Genomic DNA, 26,567 nt, shown 5'->3' on the forward strand with positions numbered 1-26,567 from the left:
CTCAACAACGTAGGTGCTAGGAACCAAACAATCTCTCTAGTCTATACCTCCTTTTCATTTTAAGATAATGTTTTTCCATTTATTTATAAGTGTGCATGCATATGTACATGTGTAGGAGATCAGAGAACTGTTTGCTGGAGAGAGTTCTCTACACCCACCATGTTGGTTCCAGTGATCAAACTCGGTCCTCATCACGCTTGTACCAAGCACCCTTACCTGCTGGGCCATCTCACTGGCCCCATCACCGTTTCTTCTCCTGATTCCTACTATAGCCTCCTCTGAACACAAATCCCTTCATTTATGCAGTTCCACAAATCCAGAATGCTTTTTTCTAAAACATCGGGGCATCCAGACTTTTCTTCTACCCTTTTTCCTTTCCTAGTTCCTCACTAAATTGCTTCCTTCTGGTCTCCTGTCCAGATGGTTCACAGTTTAAATCAGTTTGGGCTCTGTTCATCTCTGTCTCTCTCTAGGTTCAAACAATCAGGTGGTAAGCTTAAACATTTTTCTTATTGCCTTCCACATCTGGTAAACTAACAACACTTTTTGCTTGAGGAACTCCCTGGAGTGGGATTAGAGAAGAAGAAGGGAGGGGAAGAAGGGAGAGGTAGGTCTCAAATCCAGGTCCTATACACCTTAATCTCAGCATTCAGGAGGCAGAGATAGGAAGATTCTGTTAGTTTAAGGCCAACCTGGTCTACATAGCTAGTTCCAGGACAGCCAAAAATGCACACACACACACACACACACACACACACACACACAAATCCATGTCTCTAAAACAACAAAGGAGAAAAAAAAAAAAAAAAAGAAAGAAAGAAAAGTAGATACCTTAAGCAGGAAGGTAAGCAACTCAAAATAGGTTCAGGAAGTCCCTGAAACTGAAAAGATTCACTAAGTCCCTCTCTGCCAGAGTAAAGAATAAAAACCTGAAAGTTCTTAGACAAGCTGAGTTGCAAAGAAGACACTGAGACCAGACCAGGTACTTGGAACAAGAGGAAACCAGCTTAACTGCCTACAAGAGATTTAGACCAGAGTCAGATGGAAAGGACACTTTCCAATTTTTTGAGCTGCCTGAAGACTGCAGTGTGCTATAGGTTCCCAGCTTTTGTGAGCTGTCACCTATGCTGAGATGTGCCTTGGTCATGCCACTGTCTCTTGAGTAATTTTTGTTCCTGTAAGTAATACCAATAAAACCCAATAGCTCACCAAATTGGACTCTGGTGGTATACTTTGGTCTGTCCTGAGTTCCCTATCTGGGGTGAGTAGACATGCATGTTGTTAACTTTCTAGGAAAAGTTTTTTTTTTTTTTTTTTGTCACACAACACCCTTGTGTACAGCAATCCTAACTCAGTTCAATGTATTGAAACAACTCTACATGCATGAGTGTCTTAATAGGGTCACTATTGCTGTGATGAAACACCTTGACCAAAAGCAAGTTGGTGAGGAAAAGGTTTACTGGACTTGCACGTCTACATCACAGTCCTTGAAGGAAGTCAGAGCAGAAACTCACAAGGCAGAAACCTGGAGGCTAGAGTCCAAACAGAGGTCATGGAGGTTACTTGCTGGCTCAGCTTTGCTTGTTTGTTTTGAGACAGGGTTTCTCTGTGTAAGATTGAAGGCGTGCACCACTACAGTGGGCGTATAAATCTTTATGGAGGCATTTTCTCAATGGTTCTCTCCTTTCAGAGATTTTTTTTTTTTTTTTTTTTTTTTTTTTGGATTTGTTTATTATGTATACAATGTTCTGCCTGCAGGCCAGAAGAGGGCACCAGATGGTTGTGAGCCACCATGTGGTTGCTGGGACTTGAACTCAGGACCTCTGAAAGAGCAGCCAGTGCTCTTAACTCCTGAGCCATTCCTCCAGCCCCCAAGATGGCTCTATCTTGTGTCAAGTTAACATTAAACTAGCCAATACAACGACTAAGTGAGATTTATTCCTGGAATTCAAAGCTGGGGTCAAAAAAATCTGTTGATTGTTTTGTACACTTTAACAATCTGAAAATAGTTAAAAAATATGATGGGCTTGTCAGTTCATGATTTTGATCCAGGAGGCAGAGGCAAGGATCTCTGTGGGTCTGAGACCAGCCCAGCATATATTGCACAGGTAAATAAGTACATCTTTTTTTTTTAAAGATGCATTTATTTATTTTATGTATATAAGTACAGTGTAGCTGTCTTCAGACACACCAGAAGAGGGCATCAGATCCCACTACAGATGGTTGTGAGCCACCATGTGGTTGCTAGGAATTGAACTCAGGACCTCTGGAAGAGCAGTCAGTGCTCTTAACCGCTGAGCCATCTCATCAGTCCAAATAAATACATCTTATTAAACGAATTTTTGTGGGCCAGGAATAGTACCACATGCCTTTTTATCCAAGTACTCCTGAAGGAGAAGCAGGCATATCTCTGTAGGCTCAAGGCCAGCCTGGTCTACATAACAAGTTCTAGAAGTGCCATGGGGGAGGGGTAGCTGTCTGTTCAGATGCCAGAGGTTGATGTTGGATATCTTCCTCAGTCACTATTTTTAAAGACAGGTTTCTCACTGAACCTGGAAGTACATGATTCTGAATTTGCCACACCTTCAGACTTTGCATAGGTGCTGGGGGTCTTAACTCAGTAGTTGAGGTTTGCTTGGCAGGCAGGCAGGCAGGCACTTTATTTGGGAGCTACCTCTTCATCCTGCCGCATCAGCATGGCTTGGTTCTGGAAACCTAACTGGGTAGCAAAGAATTGAAGAAAGGGCAGACACACAGAAAAGCTAGAACTGGGAGAACAGAGCAGCAACTATGCATAATAACCTGGACTCTTGGCTGTTCTCTTATGTGTCGCACAAGGAAAGGAAGTCCACTTATGAACCTGATCTGTATTGGAAAGTCTTTATTCCTCCCATGTGTCTTGGGCAGCGGGTCCTTGATATAGTTCATGCTCATGTCCACAGTACACGTTCACATGGGGCTTGTCCACAACAGCACAAGAAAGAGAGAGAGAGAGAAAGAGAGAGAGAGAGAGAGAGAGAGAGAGAGAGAGAGAGAGAGAGAGTCAGAGAGAGACACACACAGAGAGAGAGAGAGACAGAGAGAGAGACAGAGAGAGACTGTGTGCACAGAGATGAAGGTTACTTTGCAGGGGTGAATTTTGAATTTTGTCCTTCTAAGAACAAAACTTTTTGTTTGTTTGTTTGTTTTGTTGTTTTTTGAGACAGGGTTTCTCTGTGTAGCCCTGGCTGTCCTGGAACTCACTCTGTAGACCAGGCTAGCCTTGAACTCAGAAATCTACCAGCCTCTGCCTCCCAAGTGCTGAAATTAAAGGCGTGTGCCACCACTGCCTGGCAGAACCAAACATTTAAGAACAAATTTAGGGACTGGAGAGATGGGTTAACAATTAAAAGTACCTGTTGTTCTTACTGAGGGCCAGGGTTGGTTCAGTTCCCAGTACCCACATGGCAGCTCACAATCACTTGTAACTTCAGTTCCAAGGGATTCAGTGCCCTCTTCTGACTTCCTTGGCACCAAGCATGCATGTGGTGGACATACATACATGAAGGCAAAACACTCATACAAATAAAAATATATAGAAATTAGCCAAAGGACTGAAAAAACCCTATAAACTGAAAACTACAAACACTGCTAGAGGAAATTAAAGACACATTAGTGGAGAGACACCCCATGCTCACAGGCTGGAAAGCTCAGTTCTGTGAGGATGACAGTATTACCCTAGTTGATCTACAAAGTAAGTAAAACTCTTTCAAAACTCTTCATAACAGTTTTTTTTAAAAAGAGCAAAAGCTGGTGCTGGAGAGATGGCTCAGTGGTTAACAGCACTGATTGCTCTTCCAGAGGCCCTGAGTTCAGTTCCCAACAACCCTGTGAACAACATGGTGGCTCACAACCATCTGTAATGGGATCCAATGTCTTCTTCTGGTGTGTCTGAAGAGAGTGACAGTATATGCACATACATTAAATAAATATTTTTTTAAAAAATAGCAAAACTCATCACGAATTGTGGGGTGTGTTTGTAATACCAGAACATGGGAGGTAGAGACCTGAGTATCAGGAATTCAAGCTAACCTTTGCTATAAAGTGAGTTTGAAGTCTCCTGAGCTACAGGAGACCCTGTCTCAAAATAACCAAGAAAAGAACGGAGGAAGGAAGGGAAGAAGGAAAGTCTCACCTCAAGCCAGCCAGTGGTGGCACTAGCCTTTACTCCCAGTGCTCGGGACACAGAGGCAGCAGCCAGATCTGTGGGGTCAAGGCCAGCCTGCTCTACAAAGTGAGTTCTAGGACAGCCTGCTCTACAAAGTGAGTTCTAGGACAGCCAGGGCCACACAGAGAAACCCAGTCTCAAAACCAAAATAAAACAAAGAGAAATGAAAAAGAAAGATTGAAAGACTCGCCTGAATATTCATATGGAATATCAAGGTTCACAGAAAATAGCAAACTTGAAAAGGTGAACAGAGTTGGTGGTGAATCCAGACCACAGTAGGAGCAGAGAGAGCAGAGGTGGTCAGCAGGTAAGCTTACAACCACCTCTCACTCCTGCTCCAGGGGATCCCATGCCCTCATCTGGCTTCACCAGGCATGGGCATGCATGTGGTACACAAACATACTTGTAAAAACACACACACACACACACACACATATATAGACCAGGATGGCCTCGAACTCAGAAATCTGCCTGCCTCTGCAAACACTTATATACATAGAAATAATAAAATAAAAATAAAAGTAGTAAGTTTGGGTGTCAAATTAACAAGGATGGTTCTGGAGGTTTGAATAGGAATGGCCCCCAGACACACATGTTTGAATGCTTGGCCATAGGGAGTGACACCGTTAGGAGGTGTGGCTTTATTGGAGGAAGTACATCACTGTGGAGGTGGGCTTAGAGGCCTCATCTATGCTCAAGCTAGGACCAGTGTGTCTCAGTCCCCCATTGCTGCCTGCTGATCAAAACGCAGACCTCTCAGCTTCCCCAGCAGCACTGTGTCTGTCTGCTGCTTCATGGCATGCTGCCATGAAGATAATGGACTAAACCTCTGAGTCTGTAAGCCAGCCTTGGTGATGGTGTCAATCTCTTCCCTGCAAAAGAAACCCTAAGACAGTGGTGTTCTGGTGATTAATTCTGATTATCTAATAAATTAGAGTAAAAACACTCTAAGGGAACTGATTGTGGTGGCTGATGTCTTTAGTCATCCCAGCACTGGGGAGGCAAAGGCGGGCAGATCTCTGTGAGTTTGAAGGCAGCCTGGTTTACAAAGCAAGTTGCAGGACAGCCAGGGCTGCACAGAGAAACCATGTGGCAAAACAAAAACAAAACCAAACAAACAAACAAAAAACCAAACCAAACCAAAAAAAAAAAAAAAAGAAAAAAAAACAAGAGAAGTAGAAGAAAAAAAGAAAAAGAAAAGAAAGGAAACTCCAGGCAGGTGTAGTGAGATGGCTCAGTGGTTAAAAGAACTTGTTACTGTAGCAGAGGACCCCATTTTGGTTCCCAGGACCCATGGTGGGCAGCTCACAACTATCTGTAACTACAGTTCCTGGGACCCCACACCATCTTCTGGCCTCTGCATGAATCTGCAAACATGCGGCATACAGTCTCTTTCACACACACACTTATAAGAAGAACTAAAAAGAAATCTGATAAAACAAAAGCAACAGGCTGGAGAGATAGCTCAAAGGTTAAGAGCACCAGCTGTTCTTCCAGAGGTGTTGCCTTCAATCCCCAGCAACCACATGGTGGCTCACAACCATCTGTAATGGGATCTGGTGCCCTCTTCTGGCCTGCAGGCATTCATACTGGCAGAACACTGTATATGTAATAAATGAATCTTTAAAGAAGAAAAGCAACTCATAGGCCTTCCTAGGCACACTTCTGGGTTTGTCAGTGAAGATGTTTCCAGAGTCATTAACTGACAAGGGGAAGATTCACCCTGATTGGGGCAGCAGCATTGTATGGACTGAGTTCACCTGAGCTCCGTCATTCTCCCTGCCCCCTAGTTGGCCATGATAGGAACTAAACTTCCTACTCTGAGCTCCCTGCCATGATGGTCAGAACCTTCTGAATCCTTGAGCTGAAATAACCCTTCCCTAAGATGTCTATGTCAGGGATTTTACCACAGTGATAAAAAGAAATGAATGCAGGCCTGTAGAGATGGCTCAGTCAGGAAGAACACTTGCTCTGTGGATAACCTGACAAACCCAATACCCAACATCCATGTAAAAAGTCCGTTGCATGTACCTGCAACTCCAGCATGGAGAGACTGGCGGATCCTGAGAACTCTAGTTGGAAACAGCTACATTCTGGTATTTGGAAACTTAGTATCCATCCCATGGTGCTATTTGAGGAGGCTTAGGACGTGTGGCATCACTGGTGGAGGGAAGTCACTAGAGGCAGGCTCTGAGAGTTTAAAGATTCAAGCCTTCTAATTTGCTTGCTCTCTCTTCATTTTTTTGTAGATTTATTTACTTTATTGTTTATGTGTATGAGGGTATGCGCATCATGTTCATGCCTGGTACCCTGGAGGATGGTGCCAGCAGACGGTGTCAGATCCCCTGGAACTGGAGTTACAGATAGTCGCAAGCTGCCATGGGCGTGTCAGGAATTCAACTCAGGATCACTGAAGAGCAGCAAGCACACTTAATGGCTGAGCCATCTCTCCAGCCTGAATCTCTGTTTGTGCTTGTGACTCAAGCTATGAGCTGTCACTTTGCTGCTCCTGCCGCCAATGACGGCCTGCTGCTGTGCCTCCCTGCCACAATGGTTATGGACTATTATCCCTTTGGAACCATGATTCCAAAGAAACCCGATTTTCCCCTCTAGAACTTGTCTTGGTCATGGTTTTTCACAGCAAGAGAAAAGTGACTAAGACAGAAGTTGGCATCAGGACTGGGGTGTTGCTGTGACAAACCTGACCATGTATTTTGGAGGAATATGGGAGACTTTGGGACTTTTGACTAGAAAAGCATACATCTGCTTTACTGGCCAGCAAAATCTTAGTGGACAGGAGCATGAGGACAAGAGGAGTGGAAAAGTTACACTGTCCAACATTAAATTTTCACTGGCTGTTGGGAAAAAATTAAAAACTAAGTGCAGTTATGAATGTGTGTGTGTGGGGGGGTAAATGTGAAGATTTCTGAAATCTTGATATTTCCTCCCTTCTTTACTTTTTAATTAAATCTATCAATTAATTAATTAATTAATTTAAGAGAGGGTTTCTTTATGTAACAATAGCTCTGGCTATTCTGGAACTTACTGGGTAGACTGAAAATCAATTTGTAGGCCAGGCTGGCCTTGAACTCACAGAGATCCACCTGTCTCTGCCTCCCAAGTGCTGGGATTAAAGGCATGCACCACCACTGCCTGGCAGCTCTCTTTATTAAATTAGAAAATATTTTGTGTGTGTGTGTGTGGGGGGGCAGGTGGTGAAGAAATAGTTCAGAAGTTAAGAGCTCTGGTGACTCTTACAGAGGGTCTAGCTCAATTCCCAGCACTGAAATGATGGCTCACAACTATCTACAATTCCAGTTCCAGAGGATCCAACACCGTCTTCTGACCTCCAGGCAGGTAAATGGTTCACGGACATACACATGCAGGCAATGCACCCATACATATAATTTACAAAAGAAATTGTATGCATGTATGTGCAAATATGTGTAGGAGTAATGTGTGTGTAGGGGGCCCTTGACCTAAAGGTCAGTTGCCTTCCTTGGCGGCTCTCCTCTTTATTCACTGAAGCTTGTCCAGCAAGGTCAGTTTACCTTCCCCACCTAGCACGTTCCTGCCCCTCTTGGCAGCTCTTTCATCATTTCTGTGAATCCAAACTCCAGAGCTTATGCAAGTGCTTTATTCCCTGGGGCATCAACAGCGAACTCACTTCTAGCAGAGGATGACCTTGAACTTCTTCCTGCCTCGACCTCTCAAATGTTGGGATTACTGGCAGGCATCTTCAAGTCCAACTACAAGGAGTCCTGAACCTGAAACCTGGCTTTCCTGCCTGCAAGGCAAGCACTTTACTGAGTTACGCCCTCGCCCTCGGTGTAACTGTTTTTCCTTTTCTGTTGCTTTGAAACTGTGCAATTACAGAAATTTTACTTTGGGCGGGGAGGGGGTGGTGGTGGTTCAAGACAGGGTTTCTCTGTGTGGCTTTTGCTGTCCTGGAACTCTCTGTAGGTCAGTCTGGCCTCGAACTCAGAGATCCTCCTGCCTCTAGCTCCCGAGTACTGGGATTAAAGACGTGAGCTACCACAGCCAAGATTGCCAGAATTCTACTGTAACTCCCAAAGTCAAGGAAACCTTGAGCTGTACTCCGGCTCCTCCAAGAGGTACTTAACTGAGCAACAGGGTCATTTCCATAAGGACTCGATATTGAACGAGACCACACCCGGGGACTGAGTCTAGTTCACCAAACAACTGCGCCGCAGTTAATGACAGGGAGTGAGAGAGATTGACAAGTGCATTCAGTAGATAGAAACTGAGGGCGGGAGACTCAGCCAGCGGAATCGTCGGCCGTCCTGGCACTCAGCCGAGGGGGGGGGGTGCCTGGCCTGTGTCACGTGATCCCTGGGCGGAACCAGCGCGGCCCCGCTCCTGCGGAACGCGCACGCTCGCGGTTTTGCTTCCTGCCGGAGGCTTTTGCCCAGTGCCCCGTGGCCCGGAGGGAGGGGGGCGGTGGCGGCAGCTGGGGCCGCAGACGGCAGTCTGGGGGTCCGGAAGTCAACACCATGTCGAGTCTGCTTAAGAGCCGGTAAGGAGAACCGAGGTCAGGACTGCACCCAGACCGCTCCAGCCGGGCCTGGCCTTCTCACAGATAGAGCTGCTCAGCGCATGTGCAGCCAAGAATAACCCCCTCCTCCGGCGGCGGGCCCCTAGGGCCCACCTTACGGGCTCATTGCCTGTGTGGCAGAGGCGAGAAGCAGAGATGCTTCTCTTAGCTTAGTGTCACCTTTCTTTCTCACTCGGGACCCTTTTCCTTGGTGTCTCCCTCGTCCAACTCCCTATTACCCTCCCCACTTCCTGGCTCCACGATCACCCCCTTTCTTTCCCCCCAAATGCCCCTGTCCCTGTGCTCCTTGCTCATGAGAAACACCAGAGAATCCAAATTCTCCAGTCTGGCCTCTTTAAGTCCACCTCCTACCCCCACCCCAGGCTAAATCTTACATCGTCAGCTAAATTTTGGTCACTCCAGGACTAATATTTAGTCTTTTGTCTTTGCCTGAGGGCAGCCTAGAGCTGCGGGAGCGGTGGGGGAGATTGTACAAGTCTGTTGTCTGTGGATCAAATTACTCCTGGTTGCACGAAGCTTGGTTGTGTGAGTTCGGGTAGTGGTGTGCTGTGGGCTGGGCTTGGCCACAGCGGGTACCTAGGAATATGCCAACTCACAGTGAAAGGCACTTAATGTTAAGTTCTCATTTCAAACCCTTTTGAATAGAATACCTCTTGGGATTCTTCGTTGGCATGGCAGATTTTAGAGGAAGAAACTTATATTGCCCACTTCCCTAAACTAGTAGTTGGAGACTGATGGGACTGAAGGATCTTTGGATTGGTCATTAAGCCTGTTACCTTGGGGTTTCCTTTTCTGCCCTTTAAGGATTGCAGATTTCCAGGATGTCCTGAAGGAGCCCTCCATTGTGTTGGAAAAGCTTCGAGAACTCAGTTTTAGTGGTAAGATACAATTTTATTCAGGGTTTCACTGGAAACCTGCCAGTTGCATAAAGCCTTAGCTAGGGGGGGTAAATGATTCCCCAAATCCCTTGAAGTGGCCTGAAGATTGAACCAGTGGTAACCCTTTGAGCCTAGGTAAGGCCTTTCATCATTTCTCAGCTACTTTCTTGTGTTAGAAGTTGCAGGCTGGCCGGGCAGTGGTGGCTCACGCGTTTAATCCCAGCACTTGGGAGTCAGAGGCAGGTAGATTTCTGAGTTCGAGGCCAGCCTGGTCTACAGAGTGAGTTCTAGGACAGCCAGGGCTACACAGAGAAACCCTGTCTCGAAAAACCTAAAAAATAAAAAAATAAAAAAAAAAAAAGAAGAAGAAGAAGTTGCAGGGTGGTTCTCAGGTTCTTTACGTGGCTTTGGATCAGAGCTATGAGTGACCTTTGGTTAATGGTAAATCTCAAACCTTAGGACACCAATTTTAAGGAATTGAATGTTTGACTTTGCCCTTCCCCATGGTTAATGTTCCAGCAGAGATAGCTGGAGTTTTACCCTGTCTGTAAAAAATCCCAAGATGTTTGTATAGCTCCTTATGGTACTGCCCTGCCTAGCAACTTTGCAAGAAAAGAATTTAAGTTGCCAATGTCTTGCAGATTCTTGAGGTGGGGGTGGGGGATTGGCTCATGATCCCAGTGTCAGGGAAATCACCCTCAGAGCTATTCTTGTGAACTCCTGACAGCATTGCAGAAGTTGGCCTTCCCATTCTGGAGTTTTGTGAAGGCCCCAGAGGGAGGCTGCCTGTGGTAACTGTGCAGAGCTTGGACTGCACACCACACCTATCTTAATCCTGGTTGCTCTGTCAGAAGATACATTTCCTTATCTGTAAGTGAGGACAATGGAGCTAACCTTCCATACTTACTAGAGCAAAACTAGAAATCAAGTAAGATGGCTGTCTGGCACAGAGCTCTTAACGTGATAGTTTGGTTTGAGTTTCATGAATGTGGACTGCCTTTGGTGGTTTGTGTCCTGTGCTAGACATAGGGGCATCAACGAATGGATGCTTTTGTCTGTCCGAGATCTACTCATTAAGTTCACACTCAGGTTTCTGTGTAGTTCCAGTTTTGATGGTGCTATGGAGAAGCCACAGAACCATTGTTTATACACAGAGACACTAATACACAGAGATTCACACCTTTAATCCCAGAACCAGGAGGCAGAGGCAGGTGAATCTCTGTAAGCTCAAGGCCAGCCTGGTCTACAGAGTGAGTTCTAGCTCAGGCAGGGCTACATAGTGAGATCCCATCTCAAAAAGTAGAATAAAAAGAGCCTGAGACTGCACATAGTTCACTCTGTCTATCCATCTATCTATCTATCTATCTATCTATTTATTTATTTTGGTTTTTCGAGACAGGGTTTCTCTGTGTAGCCCTGGCTGTCCTGGAACTCACTCTGTAGACCAGGCTGGCCTCGAACTCAGAAATCTACCTGCCTCTGACTCCCAAGTGCTAGGATTAAAGGCGTGCACCACCACTGCCCAGCTATAGTTCACTTTATAAAGTGTTTGCCTAGCACCCACTTTCAACTGTCTGCATCTTGTATACCAGACATGGCAGCCAAGCACACTGTAGTCCTGCCACTCAGGGAGTTGAAGCAGGAGGAGCAGAAGTTCCTCCTTGGTTCCACAGTAACTTTGAGGCCAGCCTGGGCTATATGAGACTCTGTCCCTGCCCCTAAAAGAAGAGCCTGACTTTGAATAGAGTAGTTAGTTGGTATGAGCCCCTTTGAAGAAGAAGTATCAAAGATGAGAATATTGAGAGTACAGAGAAGGCTCTGGGCTAGGGGACAGGGCTATAGACAGAAGTTAAGAGTTAGCATCAGCGTAGACGTTTCTTTGGTGGAGAATGGTTCCTGTCCTGCTTCTTGTCCACTTCCTGCCAGCTGGCTTCAAGGCATAGGTCTGGGGGGTTCTGGAGCTCTGGCTTGGGGTGACCTTTGCCTGCTGTGTCCACAGGCATCCCCTGTGAGAGTGGACTGCGGTGCCTCTGCTGGAAGGTGGGTGTGCCTGGGACGGGGCTTCTTGGTTCTGAGCCCTTTGGGTCTTGCATGGACCTCCTCCCCGCCTCTCCTCTTCACTATTTTCCTGACTTGTCTGAGGAAGTCTCTCTGAAAGTTATGGGGTTTTGTGTTCTCTTGGCTTCCCCTCCAGGACTCCTTTGGGGATGGACTACTTCATTATGCCAGTAAAGATTTCTACTCCTTGGTACCAGGGAAACCACCCTCAGAGCTGAGGTGGTGGCAGCCTCTTTTCCGGGTTACCAGCCCATCAATACCAAGTTCTCTCTTCATTTAGAACAGTCTGATGAAGGCAGAGGAAGGGGCTGAGCTGGGCTAGGAGGAGGGAGGCCACTGTCCAGGATGGGGACAGGGGTGTCGCCAGAGCTGTGCTGTTCTCTGTGCAGATCCTCTTGAACTACCTCCCTTTGGAGAGAGCCTCATGGACTTCCATCCTGGCCAAGCAGAGGTGAGACCTATGATCAGAGGCAGCTGGAGCCTAACACGGAGCCTCCTGTGAGTGCCTCTCTGGTAGGAGCTCCAACCATCGGCTCTTCTCTGCATGTCTCTCTTGCAGGGGGCTCTATTCGCAGTTCCTGAGAGAGATGATTATCCAGCCTGGCATTGCCAAGGCCAACATGGGTGTATCCAGGGAGGATGTGACCTTTGAGGACCATGTAAGTAGGGTTGGCAGCATGGGCTGAGTGTGGGCATGGGTGAGGCAAAGGCTTGGATCAGCCAGGACCCCTTCCTGCTGGATGACAGGTGCAGTGTGGCCTGCATTCCCATCTGCATTGTCCTCCCTTCTGCATCAGCTTGCTCCCGCTTAGAAACAGTGGTGTCTCCCTGCTTATGCTAGGCACAAGGGAAACATAGGAGTCCTAGGCTAGTTAGTAACATAGGCAATGACTATTGTCCTGAGTGCTGTGGGAGTCACTCTGCACCAGGAGCTCTTAGGGCATGGTCTGTGGAAACCTGACCAGTTCAAATATATATATATATATATATATATATATATATATATATATATATATATATATATATACACACACACACACACACACACACTCACATGCATACATACACATACATACATGTATGTATGTATATACAATATACTTATATATTTTATAGGTATATAAATATAGGTGGTATGTATGTGTGTGTGTATAAGTATATATATATGCATATATATACTTAAACACACATTTAGACCACTTGCCTCTGCCTCCCAAGCCCTGGGATTTAAGGCGTGTACCACTACTTGGCTCATTTTTGTTTTTTAAATAAAAGATTAACTTAAAAAATTATTTTTAGCTTCATTTGTTTTATGCATATGAGGATTTTGATTACATGTCTATATGTGCACTACATGTATGCTTGATCAGGAGACAGTGTCATATCCCCTGGAACTAGAATTACAGATGATTGTGAGCCACTGTGTGGTGCTGAGGTCCTTTGTTAGAGTAGCGGTGCACGGCCTACACTACATATGGTGGTACACGGCTTCAATTCTAGCACTCAGGAGGCAGAGGCATGTCCCCAGACAAAAAACCCCAAGTCCCAGGCTAGCACAGAATACACAAAAGTCTGTCTTAAAAAGGCCGGAGAGACTGATGAGTCTTTAAGGGCATGTACTGCTTATGTAGTTAGTTAGTTTTTTTGAGACAGGGTGTCTATGGGTGTCCTGGGACTCACTCTGTAGACTAGACTGGCCTCAGAGAGGTGGCCACAGAGATCCACTTGCATCTGCCTCCCCAAGTGCTGGGGTTAATGGTGTGTTACGCTATCACCTGGCTCTGGAACTCAATTTATAGCCAAGAATGACCCTGAACTTTAAAAAGTATTTTAAAAATTCACTGTTAGTATGTGTATGGAAGCCAGGGAGGGTGTGTGTCATGGTGCATGCATAGAGGTGAGAGGACAACTTTGAGTCAGGTCCTGTCTTCCCTCATGGGACTGAACTTAGGTCTTTATGCTTGTGCAGCTAGCATCTTTAACCACTAAGCTATCTTGCAGGCTGGAAATGGTTTTGCTTGTTTGCTTATTTGTTTGCTTGCTTGTTTGTTTGTTTTGAGACAGGATCTGCTATGTAGCCCAGGCTTTTAAACTCGCAGTCTTCCTGCTTCAGTCCCTTGCGAGGTCCAGGATCCTCCCTGACTAAATGTTTGTTTACCTTTTTATGACCCAGGAGACTGAGCAGAGCATCTCAAGGGTGGTAGGCAATCACTCTGCCCCTGAGCATTCTTCTCATCCATGGTCTTTGAAGAAGGCCCTACGATTGTGTAGTTGGGCAGAGATGAGGGTGAAGGGCCTGTCTGAGGTCTGGAGAAATTCCTGTCTTCTCTCCCTGTACTGAGCTCCTTCATGTAGACTTGACTTTGCAGGACAGGAAGTGGAGCTAGGCTGGCCTCAGAGCCCTCCTCCCAAATTGCAGTTGAGCGCTCAAAGCTCTGGTAGACAATGAGATGATGTTCATTCGTTCAATCAACCTTTCTTTTTTTTTTTTTTTTTTTTTTTTTTTGTTTTGTTTTTTTTTGGTTTTTCGAGACAGGGTTTCTCTGTGTAGCCCTGGCTGTCCTGGAACTCATTCTGTAGACCAGGCTGGCCTCGAACTCTGAAATCTACCTGCCTCTGCCTCCCAAGTGCTGGGATTAAAGGCATGCGCCACCACAGCCCGGCTCAATCAACCTTTCAACAGCGCTCAGTGAGGGATTGCTACAGGCACACTTGTAGCTGGACCACTGCCAAGTACATTGCCACCCAGCATGTGCTCAGAGCAGGCTGCAAGGCTCGCCGCTGGCTGTATAGTATGGAAGTGTCTCTGCAGTTCCTGGGAGGCACTGGGAAGCCTGTGCTTGCTGTGTCCTCTGGGTGGGCTGATCTTGTCTCTAGACTAGAACCAGGTCTGAGGGCATTTGGGCCCTGCCGGGTTCTTGGACACAGCATCTGCTTCTCCTTGTCTTCACAGCCCCTGAACCCAAACCCTGACAGCAGGTGGAACACGTATTTTAAGGACAATGAGGTGCTACTGCAGATTGACAAAGATGTCCGGTAAGAGGCTCCCAGGAGCCTGCTGCTGCTGGGGCTTCGGGGGCGGGGGAGGCACTGTGGGGTTCAGTGCTACAGTGGAGTGGGTGCTGAGGAGTGCTGGAGTCTATTTGTCTGGTTTAGTTGCAGCCTCCAGTTGACTATTTTGACCTCGTGCAGGTAACCCAGGCTCTCATACATGACTTATTTGGAAGTAAAAGTGAGATGGCTCAGGTTAAGGGCATGTGCAATATGGGAATGTCATGCTGGCTGTAACACAGGACAGCAGCCTTTGAAGAAGGACACTGGGAGCCATGCCCTTTCCTCCCTGAGCAGCTTGCCAGAGTCCTCTCTGGCACCCAGTCCTTGTTTAGACAGGAAAGTCATGCAGAACAGACTCAGCGGCATTTCAAGGAATCTCTCCCTGGCCCTGTTCTGCCCGCAACAGCACAGGCCAGCTGCACCCATGTGAGGAGCACTGGAGGTTTATGTGAGGAGTCGGGTACTCAGCCTGGCAGTGCTGTGGGGGAAAGCTGGTGCTCTGAGAAAATAGAGACCTCGGGTTAAAGGAGAGGACTCAGCAGGAGATGCCCATCTTGAGGGGGATGGGAGGCACTCGGCATTGCAGAAGAGCTTTCTAGCCTAAGGACTGATGCAGGAGTACCCCGAGGCTTGGGATACCATACAGGACATCCTCCTCTTTAGCCTCCTGAGTGCTGCTTCTCTATCCAGATCCCTTCCAGACACTCTGTGGATGCTGGAACGGGCAGTCACCCAGCTCTTGCAGCCTTTCCACTCAGACTGGCGTTGGAGTAGCCCTAACCGTGATGTGCTGTGGGCCAGGGTTAGGTCAAGAGTCCCATCCTGTAGTAGTTTCGTGGAAGGATTAGGGGCTCAGGTTCTGTCTCTCACTGGGGATGGCAGTCAGTTATCAGTGTTTCCTGAAGACCAGTATGCAGAGTGCTGTGCCTAGGAGGTCTGAGGAGTATACATGAATGCCTGCTCTGTTATGCTCCAGATCCGAGCCGCTTTCCTCATGTCCCTTGCACATCTCTGTCAGCAGAGGGTGTTCCGTAGCATCAGATGACCACGGTCAATCCTTGTATATATGCATGCATCTAGAGACAGATGTATGTACATACATGATTTTCTTGTTGGAGATTGAACTCAGGACTTGACTCCTTCCATACAGTGCGTGCCAGGCAAGTGTTCTACCACTGAGCTGTATCCTTAGCGCCTACACAAGTGCTTTTGTCATGGAAAGGTGTTTATGGTTTATGAGAATTAGGCTGTATGCCCTTAAAAACACAGTATTTACACATGTGTTCCTCTCCACAGACACATGAAATGACCATGCATATGCCATTTCTGCTGCCTTTTTAAAAACTGGTTATCTTGGAATAAATATTATTATTTTAGTTTTTTGACACAAAGTCTCATACTGTATCAGGGCTGATCTGGAGCTCACTTTGTAGCTGAAGCTGACCTTGAATTCAGGGCAATCCTCCTGCCTTAAGCCTCCTAAGTACTTTATGATATGTGTGAGCCACCATACCTAGATGTGATGTTACAATTACAAACAAGCAAATAGTTGAAGGGGAGGCGCAGTGGTAGAGCACTTGTCTGGCATGGACCTAGTCCCTAACACTGTAAGATAAATAAAATCAGCCATTCCTGAGGATACCTGGGGCTGCCTGGCTGCTACCTCCACTCTGAGTGATAGCATTTTTTTTCCATTCCAATAGGAGGCTGTGCCCAGATATATCCTTCTTCCAAAGAGCCACTGAGTACCCCTGCCTCCTCATCCTGGACCCACAAAATGAGTTTGAGACCCTTCGTAAGCGGGTGGAGCAGACAACACTGAAGTCTCAGACGGTGGCCCGGAACCGAAGTGGGGTCACAAATGTAAGAGCCAGTTGGGGTCCTGGGATGGTTTTCTTTTTAAGACTTATTTAATTCTGTTTGAGTGTTTGCCTCTCTCTCTCTCTCTCTCTCTCTCTCTCTCTCTCTCTCTCTCTCTCTGTGTGTGTGTGTGTGTGTACATACCATGTACATGTCTGGTGCCTGTAGAGGTCAAAAAAGGCATCAGATCCCTTGGAACTGGAGTCCTGGATGATTGTGGGTGCTGGGAATTGAACTCTGGTCCTCTACAGCAAGTACTCTTAACTGCTGAGCTGTCTCTCCAGCTCCCTGAGGTCTTGTCTTTTCTTTCTTATCTTTTTTTTTTTTTTTTTTTTTTTTTTTAAAGATTTATTTAATATGAGTGCTCTATCTGAGCCGGGCAGCGGTGGCGCACGCCTTTAATCCCAGCACTTGGGAGGCAGAGGCAGGCGGATTTCTGAGTTCGAAGCTAGCCTGGTCTACAGAATGGGTTCTAGGACAGCCAGGACTACACAGAGAAACTTCGTCTCAAAAAAACAAAACAAACAGAAACCAAGAAACAAAATCCCTTATTATTGTACAAGGGGTCTGGATGGGAAGTAGAGGTGTAGCAGGCCTGCACTGCCCTGATTAGCACCGTGTGCCCATTCCAGTGGCCATGAATGTGCCAAAGGTGCCATCACCCTGCATCAGGGTTTCTCTAGTGCCACCCATCAGCTTCCAACCCCACACTTCAATCCTGAGACAGGAGAAGGTACAAAACAGCGCCCTGGCCACCATGGCCATAGCACAGCTCATGACAGAGCCTACCCTCACATGGTCAAAGCAGCCAGGCTGGCACTGCCTCTCGGGTCCTGTAGCCACTGCCATGATCACTCGGCTCTATGTTTCATACCAAAAGGTCAATTTATCATTTGTATCATAGAAAAAAATGAGGGCCTTATGGCTAGAAGCAGCGAGACATGAGGGAAAGTGTTGGAAGGTACCAGAAGAGTAGGTAGTGGTGAAGTGAGATAGGCCTTTGTCCAAATAGCTGGTGGGCCCTTGGAGAATTGTGAGCAGGCAGCGATTTTTGGTTCAGGTGACCTCATGCATGGAAAGGATATCAAAACAGATGACTGCATTTGTCCAGGCCAGAGGTTGAGTTAGAGCAGGGACAGACCAGGAACATAGAAGGGGCTGTGCTGGGTGAGCCCTGAGGGTTGTTGAGCTCTAAGATCTAACAGACCCATCCCCACTCCCCGACATGAGGTGTATGACCTTATTTCTACATGTAGACCCACTGCTTTGGGACCTACAGCAGTGACTTGTTCCCACGTGTCACTGGCGTTCTTCAGTGGGAAGGCCCTGCTCTGAAGCCTCCCCAGCAGGGAGTGGAGGACTGCACAGATTTCTCTCTGAGTTGCTAACTAGTCAAGATGATGGGGTAGTCAGGACAGGTGCCGTCACTCCTGGTCCCATGTGCCCGCTGCAGGGTTGGGATCCGCTGGAGCTGTGCAGAGCCCAGGCTTGGAGAGGGAATTTCGGCTCCTCCCTTGTGCATCTGTCTTGCATGGATGCTGTTGAAGGCCCCGCTCTATTGATTATTTGGTGTAGTTTTGTATATGAGGGTCAGGTTCTGCCCATTTTAACTTTGGAGCTGGTCCTCACAGTCCAGGAGCCACCCAAAGCTTCATCCTGGAGACGCTAGGCCTGTGGTAGCATGGCTTAAGTCAGCTTCTGTGTGACTCTTAGCCTTCTCCTCCTCTGTAATCTGGATATGATCACTTCTGTGGAACTGCAGGAGGAAATGAGGTCGTGGAAAGCAGGTTCTTGGAAAGCTGGGAGCACTGAGCCTTCCTGGGAGACATCCTGCTCCAGAGGCTTGGCCACAGGCTCTGAGCTAGCCAGTCCAGGTTCAGGTCTCTGTAAACCTCAGTTTTCTCCTCTTGAAATGTTCAAAGGTAGTGCCATGGCTCGAAGCCTGTAATCTGAGGCAGGAGGATCAGCTCAGGGTCACCCTCAGCTATATGATGAGTTTAAAGTCCAGCTTGGGCTGTGCCCAGCTCTGTTGAAAAGAAAAGAAGAGAAAAGAAAAAGAAAAGGGCTTTGGGAAGTGTGTAGGATTGGTGGAGGAGCTCAGTCTGCTCCTGAGGTGCGTGTATTTCTGTCATATACATGTATGCCGGGCATGTGGAGGTAGCTCGGACTCCCTGTACTCTGTTTTAAGCCTCACAGTCTGCCAGGGTCTCACTTGCAAGTCCTCCAGCTCTGCAGCCACTGCTGGAACAGGCCAAGAACAGAGCTGAGGCATCAAAATCCCCCGAATTTTCTGAGATTCTACGGAGCAGCAGATGATTGGGACTCTTGTTTTGAGCTGTTTTTTATATAGTCCAGGTTGGCCTAGAACTCTGATACATCTGAGGCTGGCTTTGAACTCCTGAGACTCCCACTTGTACCTCCCAGTGCTGGGATTCACAGGCTTGCACCACCACATGCAGCCAAGTCTTTATTCTCATTAGTGTATACTTTACAACTAAAGTTTTTTTTTGTTTTTTTTGGTTTTTGTTTTTCAAAAAAAAGCATAAGGCCGAGTAGTAGTGGTGGTGCACACCTTTAATCCCAGCACTTGGGAGGCAAAAGCAGGTGGATTTCTGAGTTTGAGGCCAGCCTGGTCTGTAGAATGGGTTCTAGGACACCCAGGGCTAGACAGAGAAACCTTGTCTCAAAAAAAAAAAAAAAAAAAAAAGAAAAAGAAAAGAAAAGAAAGAAATAAAGAAGAAAAACCAAAAAAAAGAAAAAAAAAAAAAAGAAAAAAAATTTAAAAAGCACACATTTTACGTACTTAGCTAGATGTATACATACATACATTATACACACACATATTGGCTACCCCTGTGTAACCACCAGTCTAGATTAAGATTTCTCACTGTTCAAGAAGTTCTTTCTCTCTCCTCACCAATCACTTCCTTATTTCAGAAGGAACCTGTGTTTATTTTGTTTTTGTTTTTTAAGATGATTCTCTAACCTCTGGTTGTCCTGGAACTCCCTCTGTAGACCAGGCAGGTCTCAAACTAAGATCCTCCTGCCTCTGCCTCCTGAATGCTGGGATTAAAGACATGTACCACACCACCACCACCACCCAGCATAACCTCTCTTTTGTTGTTTGGTTGGTTTTGTTTTGTTTTGTTAAGATAGCCTTGGCTGGCCTCAAACTCTCAGAGATCTGCTTGCCTCTCAAGTACTGGGACAAAAGGAATTGTGTTCCGTCATGCCTGCTGTGACCTCTGTTTAACCCACTTGTAACTGGAAAGCTCCTCCTGCTCCATAGGTCTGCCTCTTCCTTGGGCCTGACATGTTTCTCCTGCCCTGTCTTGCCATAAGCTAGGATGTTGTAAGTTGGGCTTAATGGAAACATTTGCTAACCGGCTCTCCCTTCTCTCCAGATGAGCTCCCCGCATAAGAACAACACACCATCAGCCCTGAACGAGTATGAGGTTCTGCCCAATGGCTGCGAAGCCCACTGGGAGGTGGTGGAGCGGATCCTGTTCATCTATGCCAAGCTCAACCCTGGCATCGCTTATGTGCAGGGCATGAACGAAATCGTGGGGCCCCTCTACTATACGTTTGCCACTGACCCTAACAGCGAGTGGAAAGGTAGACAAGCTCTTAGCTGCCCGACTCTCCCATTCCTGGCTCCCTAAAGAAAGAGAAGGGGCTGGACTGACCCATAGGCTACATGGGGCTCAGAAGCCTCATCTGCTTTCATACATCTGTGCCCATGTCAGAGCAGGGGCTGGCTGGACTGGATCTGAGAGCCTTTCCAGCTCTGCCTTCCTGAGTTCTGCTCCTTACGGATCTGTTGATGCTTGTGACTTGCGGTAGAACAGATGGTCACAAGAAGCCGTTAGCAGAATGCATGACAGGCTGCTGAGGGACCATGTGCCTAGGTGAGAGCCAAGTGCTGATGGTGTTAGGGGTGGACAGTAGCCAAGGCAAAGCACCCATTCCAGCCTCCAGCATTCCAGCCTCTAGGGCCAGTTTGCTGACACTCAGAAGTGGGTCACATGTCTTGAGGGTGAGAGGTGAGGCGGGACTCAAGAACACATCACATCCCTGTGTCCACTCACACCCACTATCTGTCCCAGAGCATGCTGAAGCAGATACATTTTTCTGCTTCACCAACCTCATGGCTGAGATCCGGGACAACTTCATCAAGAGCCTGGATGACTCCCAGTGCGGCATTACCTACAAGATGGAAAAGGTGTACTCCACCTTGAAGGACAAGGACGTGGAGCTGTACCTGAAGCTGGTGAGGACCTAGCACATGGGCAGGACGCACAGGCCAGGGACACAGGTGGAAGTGGCTGCAGTTGAGCACAGTTGGGCAGTACTTAGGATGCTGGCCCAGCTCCAGGGAGCACTGCCCCATGTGCTGAGACAGGCCTGGGAGGCCTGGCAGCTGAACATAGAAGACGGTAGCTGGGAGTGTAAAGTTAACAATGGTACTTGTAGGCGGAACGTGATGGTGCATGCATTCAGCATAGCCAGACAGGAGTACAGAGAGACCTTGTCTCAAAAAACCAAATCTAGCCTTGGCAGGCAGGTAGATCTGAATACCAGGACAGCCAGGGCTACACAGAGAAACCCTATCATGAAAAAAAAAAGGAAGAAAAGAATGTTGCTGCAAGATGGCGGAGCAGGTGAAGGTGCCAAAAGCCAAGCCCAGCACATTCAGAGATACTGCAGAGATCTGGTGGCCTCTGCTTCCCAGTTCTGCTGGAACTGGGTGCACCACCTCCACCCAGCTGAAGCTTACATTTTTTTTAAACAAACACAGAATTCTGTTTTTTACTGTGTGGTGTTTGCTTTGTTACCATCCTCTGTGGCTCACCAGGGTGCTGCTCTCTTGGGGATCCCTCCTCTATAGTGTTGTTCCATGGTTATGTGAGCTGAGCACAGGTACAGTGCCTGGTACTGGTCGTCATGCTGGTCCAGAGATCCAATGGGAGAAGAAGCATGAGTTGACATCATCACCAAATAAAGGCTAGTGTAAAATTCAGGATTTTTAGTGTGCCTTGAAGAAATAGCAACACTAGCTGGAACTAGAAGCAGCTACCCTGTTAGTGGACCCAGGCTCTGTCCTGAACAGGGCTTGCTCCTAGTTTGTGTCCTCTTTATGCAGCTGACGCATTTTGTCCCCCAGCAAGAGCAGAGTATCAAGCCTCAGTTCTTTGCCTTCCGATGGCTGACACTGCTGCTGTCCCAGGAATTCTTGCTGCCTGATGTGATCCGGATCTGGGACTCCCTCTTTGCTGATGGCAACCGCTTTGATTTCCTCCTCCTGGTCTGCTGTGCTATGCTCATGTGAGTGGAACCATGCTTGGCCCATCCTGAAGGGAAAGCTCAGGGAAGGGGTGCCTAGTCGTGAGCAGTAAGCAGGGGCCAGCCTCCACAGCTAGAGTAAGCCTGGGCCTGTGGGCCTGCCCCTGGGGCAGCCAGGTCCCAGCAATATGTCTCCTTGTTTCTCTACAGACTGATCCGGGAGCAGTTGCTGAAGGGGGACTTCACTGTCAACATGCGGCTTCTGCAGGTAATGGTTGGTGGGGTGAGGCCAGTCACAGACACTGGCAGGCTAGTGCCAGAAACAGGAGCGCATATTGTACGTTCAGGGTCCAGACTCCTGGAGCACATCTGGTTTGGATCTGAGTTGAGTTCTGGTCTTCACAGACCTTGAGTGTAGTGTATGCAATGTGGTGTATGTAAGTTGCTGATTTATCTCAGGCCAGGGAGGTGTGTGTCAGAGGGTGTCTGACAGCCTGAGGTTCATGTCCTGCTCTGCTTGTCATGTGACTTGAGCCAAGTGATTTTGTCTCAAGGCCTTGGTATCTTCCCCAACAACTGGCCTAGGAATGGTTTTCAATAACCTCACTCACTAGCTAGGTCTGTGAGGTGGGTATAATCACAGCATCCCTCCTTGGGCCTCCTGAGGTGACTGGAAGACTGCTGAGCTAGCTAGCACCATGCTCTTCATAGGCATGGCTTCAGGTTCTGTGTCAGGGGATGTGAGGGCTAAAACCTTTGGATACTCTGGTTCTAATACAGGCTGTTTGGACCTTTTGACCTTGGGAGGTATGACCTTAGTGACATGCAGTGTTTGGCTCAGGGTATTCTGATGTGGCTTTCCCGGTGTCCAGGATTACCCCATCACAGATGTCAGCAAGATCCTACAGAAAGCCAAGGAACTCCAAGACTCGAAGTAACCTGGTAGCAGGAGGCCTAGGATTGGAAGAGCAGCCACCTGTGCTCCGCACCCTTGTTGGGACACAAAAGAGCCTGTGAGAAAGCCAGCCTGAGGGCAAGCTGCAGTCCCGGAGCTGGCCAGCTCTCGTGGTCCAGGCTGCTCTTGGAGCACACCACCTGCACTCCTTTCCAGTGCTCAGCCCTGCCACACTCCCTGCACTTCAGCCCTGGGACCCTCCACCCAGACTGCTCAGAAGGGCTGGAGCTCCGGAACGGGCTTCCTGGGGCTGGGGCCATTTGGCCTAGCAGGCTGACAGGGTCCTGCCATGCCTCTGTCCAGTAGCTCCTCAGTCTCTGTGCTTTCATCTTCCCTGGGTCCTGGTCAGGGGAGGTAATTGGCTAATGGGCCAGAAACCACTTCTGAGTGTCGGTGCTCAAGCTACCTGGGGAAGCACCCCCAGAAGAGCTGAGGGACTGCCAGTTCTAGAGCCACAGTTTGTCTCTGTCAGATGTGTTTGCTCATGGCCGGTAGGGCTGTCTCCTGGGTCTCTACTTTTGTGTGTGTGTGTACTTGTGTGTTCACACATGCCCTGGCAGTGGGGTGAGGGTATGTGGGGACCCTCTAAGGCCCTGCTTCCCCTTCTCTGTGTCTACCTCTGCCTGTCCCTTTCTTCCTTTGCCAGAGGCATGTGTGACTTATGCTCTTCTTCCTCTGTCTTTTCCTCTTTACCCTTCTCTTGGGGCACCTTACCCTGACCCTCTTCCCTCTCTTCTCCCCGCTGCTCCCTGAAGTCAGCATTCAGAAGGATTGTAACTTAGTGAGAGCCCTGGAGGCCAGCTTTGTTGGCATCCTGTCCCCATCCCCAGCCTGAAGTCCCCAGGTCCTCTCATCAGAGCAGGAATCCCTAGTACCTGGTCAGTGGACCCTGACCCTGCTCTGCTCCTGGAAGCCAAGTGCTGCTGACAGTGGCAGCCTGTGAAGCTTTGGGCCTCTTGGCCATTTTCTTTCTGCCCAGAAATGGAGAAAGGAGGGATGGGCCTAGTCTACAGTCAGACATTAAGATGCCCTGGCTGCTGTGTGCCTGGGAGCTGGGATGTCAGTCAAGCTCTCGGCCCCTTGGCTTCCATGTTCTCACCCAGGGTGTCAAGGGCAGGGGGACCAAACATGCTTCTCTGGGTCCAGGGTTGGCTAAACTGGAAGGTGTAGAGCCTCATAGTCCCAGAGGGCTACATCTCTCTGCTCCCAGGGCCGGGGGGAAGGCTGCAGAGGGGCTGGGTTCCCTGAACCCAGTTCAGCAAGTAGACTTCTCTGACCATGTTTCTTCTGTCTCTCATATGGAGGTCAGGTGGCTTGAGTCCTGAAGGCAGGTTGGCAGCAAGAGCTCTCACCTTCTCCTGAGACTGGCCAACAGGAGCGAGGCTCCAGTGGCTTCCACCTGAAGCCTTCTGAGAGCAGTGAGCAGGACTTCCTGCCTTCCTGGGCCATGGCTGTAGCTAGCTTGGTTTGAGCTGTGCTGGCACTCTGCTTGCCTTTTACTACCTTCTTTCCAATACACAAGACCTGGGGGATTTTTACTATTTATTTAGACACGGACTAGCTATTTATTGCAGATTGACAAGTGACCTAGGACTGTGGGTGGGGAGGGGGTGCTGGGATGCTAAAGGAGTTGGAGGTATGGACTGTCTTATTTTCCCAGGTTAACCCTGACATCTTCTCCCCATTCCCGGCTGGGAGGGCTGCCAGCTCTACACTAGAACCGAGTGTAAGGGAGGCCAGAGCTGATGCCTTTGCATTCTCAAAGATACGGGCCATATACACTCCTGCCATCCCGATTGCCCCCAAACCTAGGCTCAGCCCCAGTACTGACCCCTTCGTTGCCTGGGACACAGCCAGTGCTGCCCAGGACACTGCCCTCTTGCCTGTCTCCCCCACCCCTCCCCACCCCTGCCCTCGTTCCTGGGACCATGCTACTGGAATCACTGCATCTGATTTGCTTCTGTGGGAGACCTGCATCCTGTGCTCACCACTTGGTCCTTGAGATAAAGGCCAAGGCCATGGAGACTGATGGGTGCTGCCTGAGGGAAGGATCTGCCCTTGATTCTTAAGGGGGAGCCAGAGCCTGTGTTCCTGCAGCTCACCTGGGAGCAGCTCCCAGGAGCTCAGCAGGCCAGTGCTGTTGATGAGTTGTCTTTAATAAACTGTGTGCTTTGCCGTGTGTATCGGTGCTGTGATGGCTGGACAAAGACAGAGTCAAAGTTCCTTACAGTGTTCTAAGACATAGACCAGCTAATGCTTGCCAAGACTGTTCCAGTTCAGCTGCCAGCCAGCCAGAAGAAGGATGGCCTCCAAGTGCTCTCACATATATTGGTAACATTCTCAACCAAAAAAATTCAGATGACCATTAATGGATGAATAAAGAGAAGCCAGAATAGATCTCTGTGGAATACTTTGCTTTTTTTGTGTGTGTTTGAGACAGGGTCACCCCAGATTGGACTCAAACTCTTACTAGTTATTCTGTCCCAGCCTCTCTCTCTTTTTTTTTTTTTTTTTTTTTGGTTTTTTTCGAGACAGGGTTTCTCTGTGTAGCCCTGGCTGTCCTGGAACTCACTCTGTAGACCAGGCTGGCCTCGAACTCAGAAATCCGCCTGCCTCTGCCTCCCAAGTGCTGGGATTAAAGGCGTGCACCACCACCGCCCAGCGAAATAAGACTCTTAATGCTTAAAAATTATCAATGGATTTATATATTAGTAAATACTCAATACGGTATGTGCCTATTATTGGGCCTTTCCTACCTTGCCAAGCAGGATTAAAAGAAAAAGAAAAGAAAAAAAAAGGTTTCCCATGGGGCCCACATTAGACCGAAATTTGAGTATCCTGTGAGGCGTTTTAAAGCAGTATCTAACCTTGATATTAATAGCTACCTTTGCTAGAGACATGAACTGTACATCTGCAGCCATCTTGCCTCTCTTGTTCCTCCTCCTCTTTCCCTGCAGTTTTTCTCTCCTCCCAACTCCCAGCTCTGCCTCTCTCTCCCCTGTCCAATGACAGGGCTCCACTGCAAATACATTGGGTAGGAAATTTCTGCCACAGCACCTGTGTGGTGGTCAGAGGAATATCATGTCAGTATTGAACTAAGCCATCACCCTTGGTGTCAAGCACTTTTACTTGCTGAGCCATCTTCCTGTCCCCCTTTTGAAATTTTATATATATGGTCTGATAAAGCATGTCTCCTGTACCCCACAGTCAGAAAGAGGCATTATTAATGGTAGGTTCTTTTCTCCAGTGCTCATTCTCCCTCCCTCCCTCCCTCCCTCCCTCCCTCCCTCCCTCCCTCCCTCCCTCCCTCCCTTCCTCCCTCCCTCTCTCCCTCCCCCACCCCTCTCTCTCTCTTATTTAAGACAGGACTTCTCTGTGTAGCTCTGACTGTCCTAGAACTTGCTCTTAGACCAGTCTGCCCTTGAACTCAGAGGTCTGCTTGCCCCTGCCTCCTGAGTGCTGGGACTAACAGCATGTGCCACCACTCCTCAGTGACCTTAAAATGTCAAACTTCCTTTACCTCCCCAGTGCTGTTTGCACCATCACACCTGGTTTATGTGGTGCTGCAGATCAAACCCAGGCCTTCATGTACTCTAGGCAAGCACTCAGTTGCAGGCATTCATTTTGCTTTACTTTATTGAGTTCTATTTACCACCCTTCCCTTCCAACCTTACTTCACCCTGATCTCTTCTATGC

The 26,567-nt window shown here is 48.1% G+C and overlaps 1 protein-coding gene and 1 pseudogene across 9 annotated transcripts; one reads left to right on the forward strand and one right to left on the reverse strand.

Moving 5' to 3' along the window:
- Positions 1-7,880: 7,880 nt before the first annotated feature.
- On the forward strand, positions 7,881-25,268 carry Tbc1d13 (TBC1 domain family member 13). 8 transcript variants are annotated; one of them, XM_076928416.1, is made up of 14 exons: positions 7,881-8,001; positions 8,211-8,322; positions 9,588-9,661; positions 11,661-11,701; positions 11,856-11,889; positions 12,109-12,170; positions 12,279-12,378; positions 14,673-14,755; positions 16,477-16,636; positions 20,038-20,248; positions 20,740-20,903; positions 21,798-21,958; positions 22,127-22,184; positions 22,758-25,268. In XM_076928416.1, exons 5-14 carry the CDS (start codon positions 11,869-11,871, stop codon positions 22,860-22,862), a joined length of 1,125 nt encoding a protein of 374 aa, XP_076784531.1. In that variant the 5' UTR covers positions 7,881-8,001; positions 8,211-8,322; positions 9,588-9,661; positions 11,661-11,701; positions 11,856-11,868; the 3' UTR covers positions 22,863-25,268. The 8 variants fall into 8 exon arrangements, with proteins under 8 accessions (XP_076784531.1, XP_076784534.1, XP_076784532.1 ...); XM_076928417.1 differs by lacking the exon at positions 11,856-11,889 and having other exon boundaries at positions 7,887-8,001; XM_076928415.1 differs by lacking the exons at positions 7,881-8,001; positions 8,211-8,322; positions 11,856-11,889 and adding an exon at positions 8,574-8,744.
- LOC117702754 (reactive oxygen species modulator 1 pseudogene) lies at positions 17,243-19,321 on the reverse strand (annotated as a pseudogene). Its single transcript, XR_013108468.1, has one exon. The product of XR_013108468.1 is annotated as a reactive oxygen species modulator 1 pseudogene (transcript).
- Positions 25,269-26,567: the final 1,299 nt, after the last annotated feature.

Source organism: Arvicanthis niloticus, chromosome 2 (genome assembly GCF_011762505.2).
Source record: "Arvicanthis niloticus isolate mArvNil1 chromosome 2, mArvNil1.pat.X, whole genome shotgun sequence".
NCBI classification, from domain to species: domain Eukaryota; kingdom Metazoa; phylum Chordata; class Mammalia; order Rodentia; family Muridae; genus Arvicanthis; species Arvicanthis niloticus.

Coding starts and splice junctions, on each gene's coding strand:
- Tbc1d13 (XM_076928415.1), top strand. CDS start 8,722: ATGTCGAGTCTGCTTAAGAGCCG. Junction 12,171..12,278: donor TCCATCCTGGCCAAGCAGAG/GTGAGACCTATG, acceptor TCTCTCTTGCAG/GGGGCTCTATTCGCAGTTCC. Junction 20,904..21,797: donor TGGAGCTGTACCTGAAGCTG/GTGAGGACCTAG, acceptor TTTGTCCCCCAG/CAAGAGCAGAGTATCAAGCC.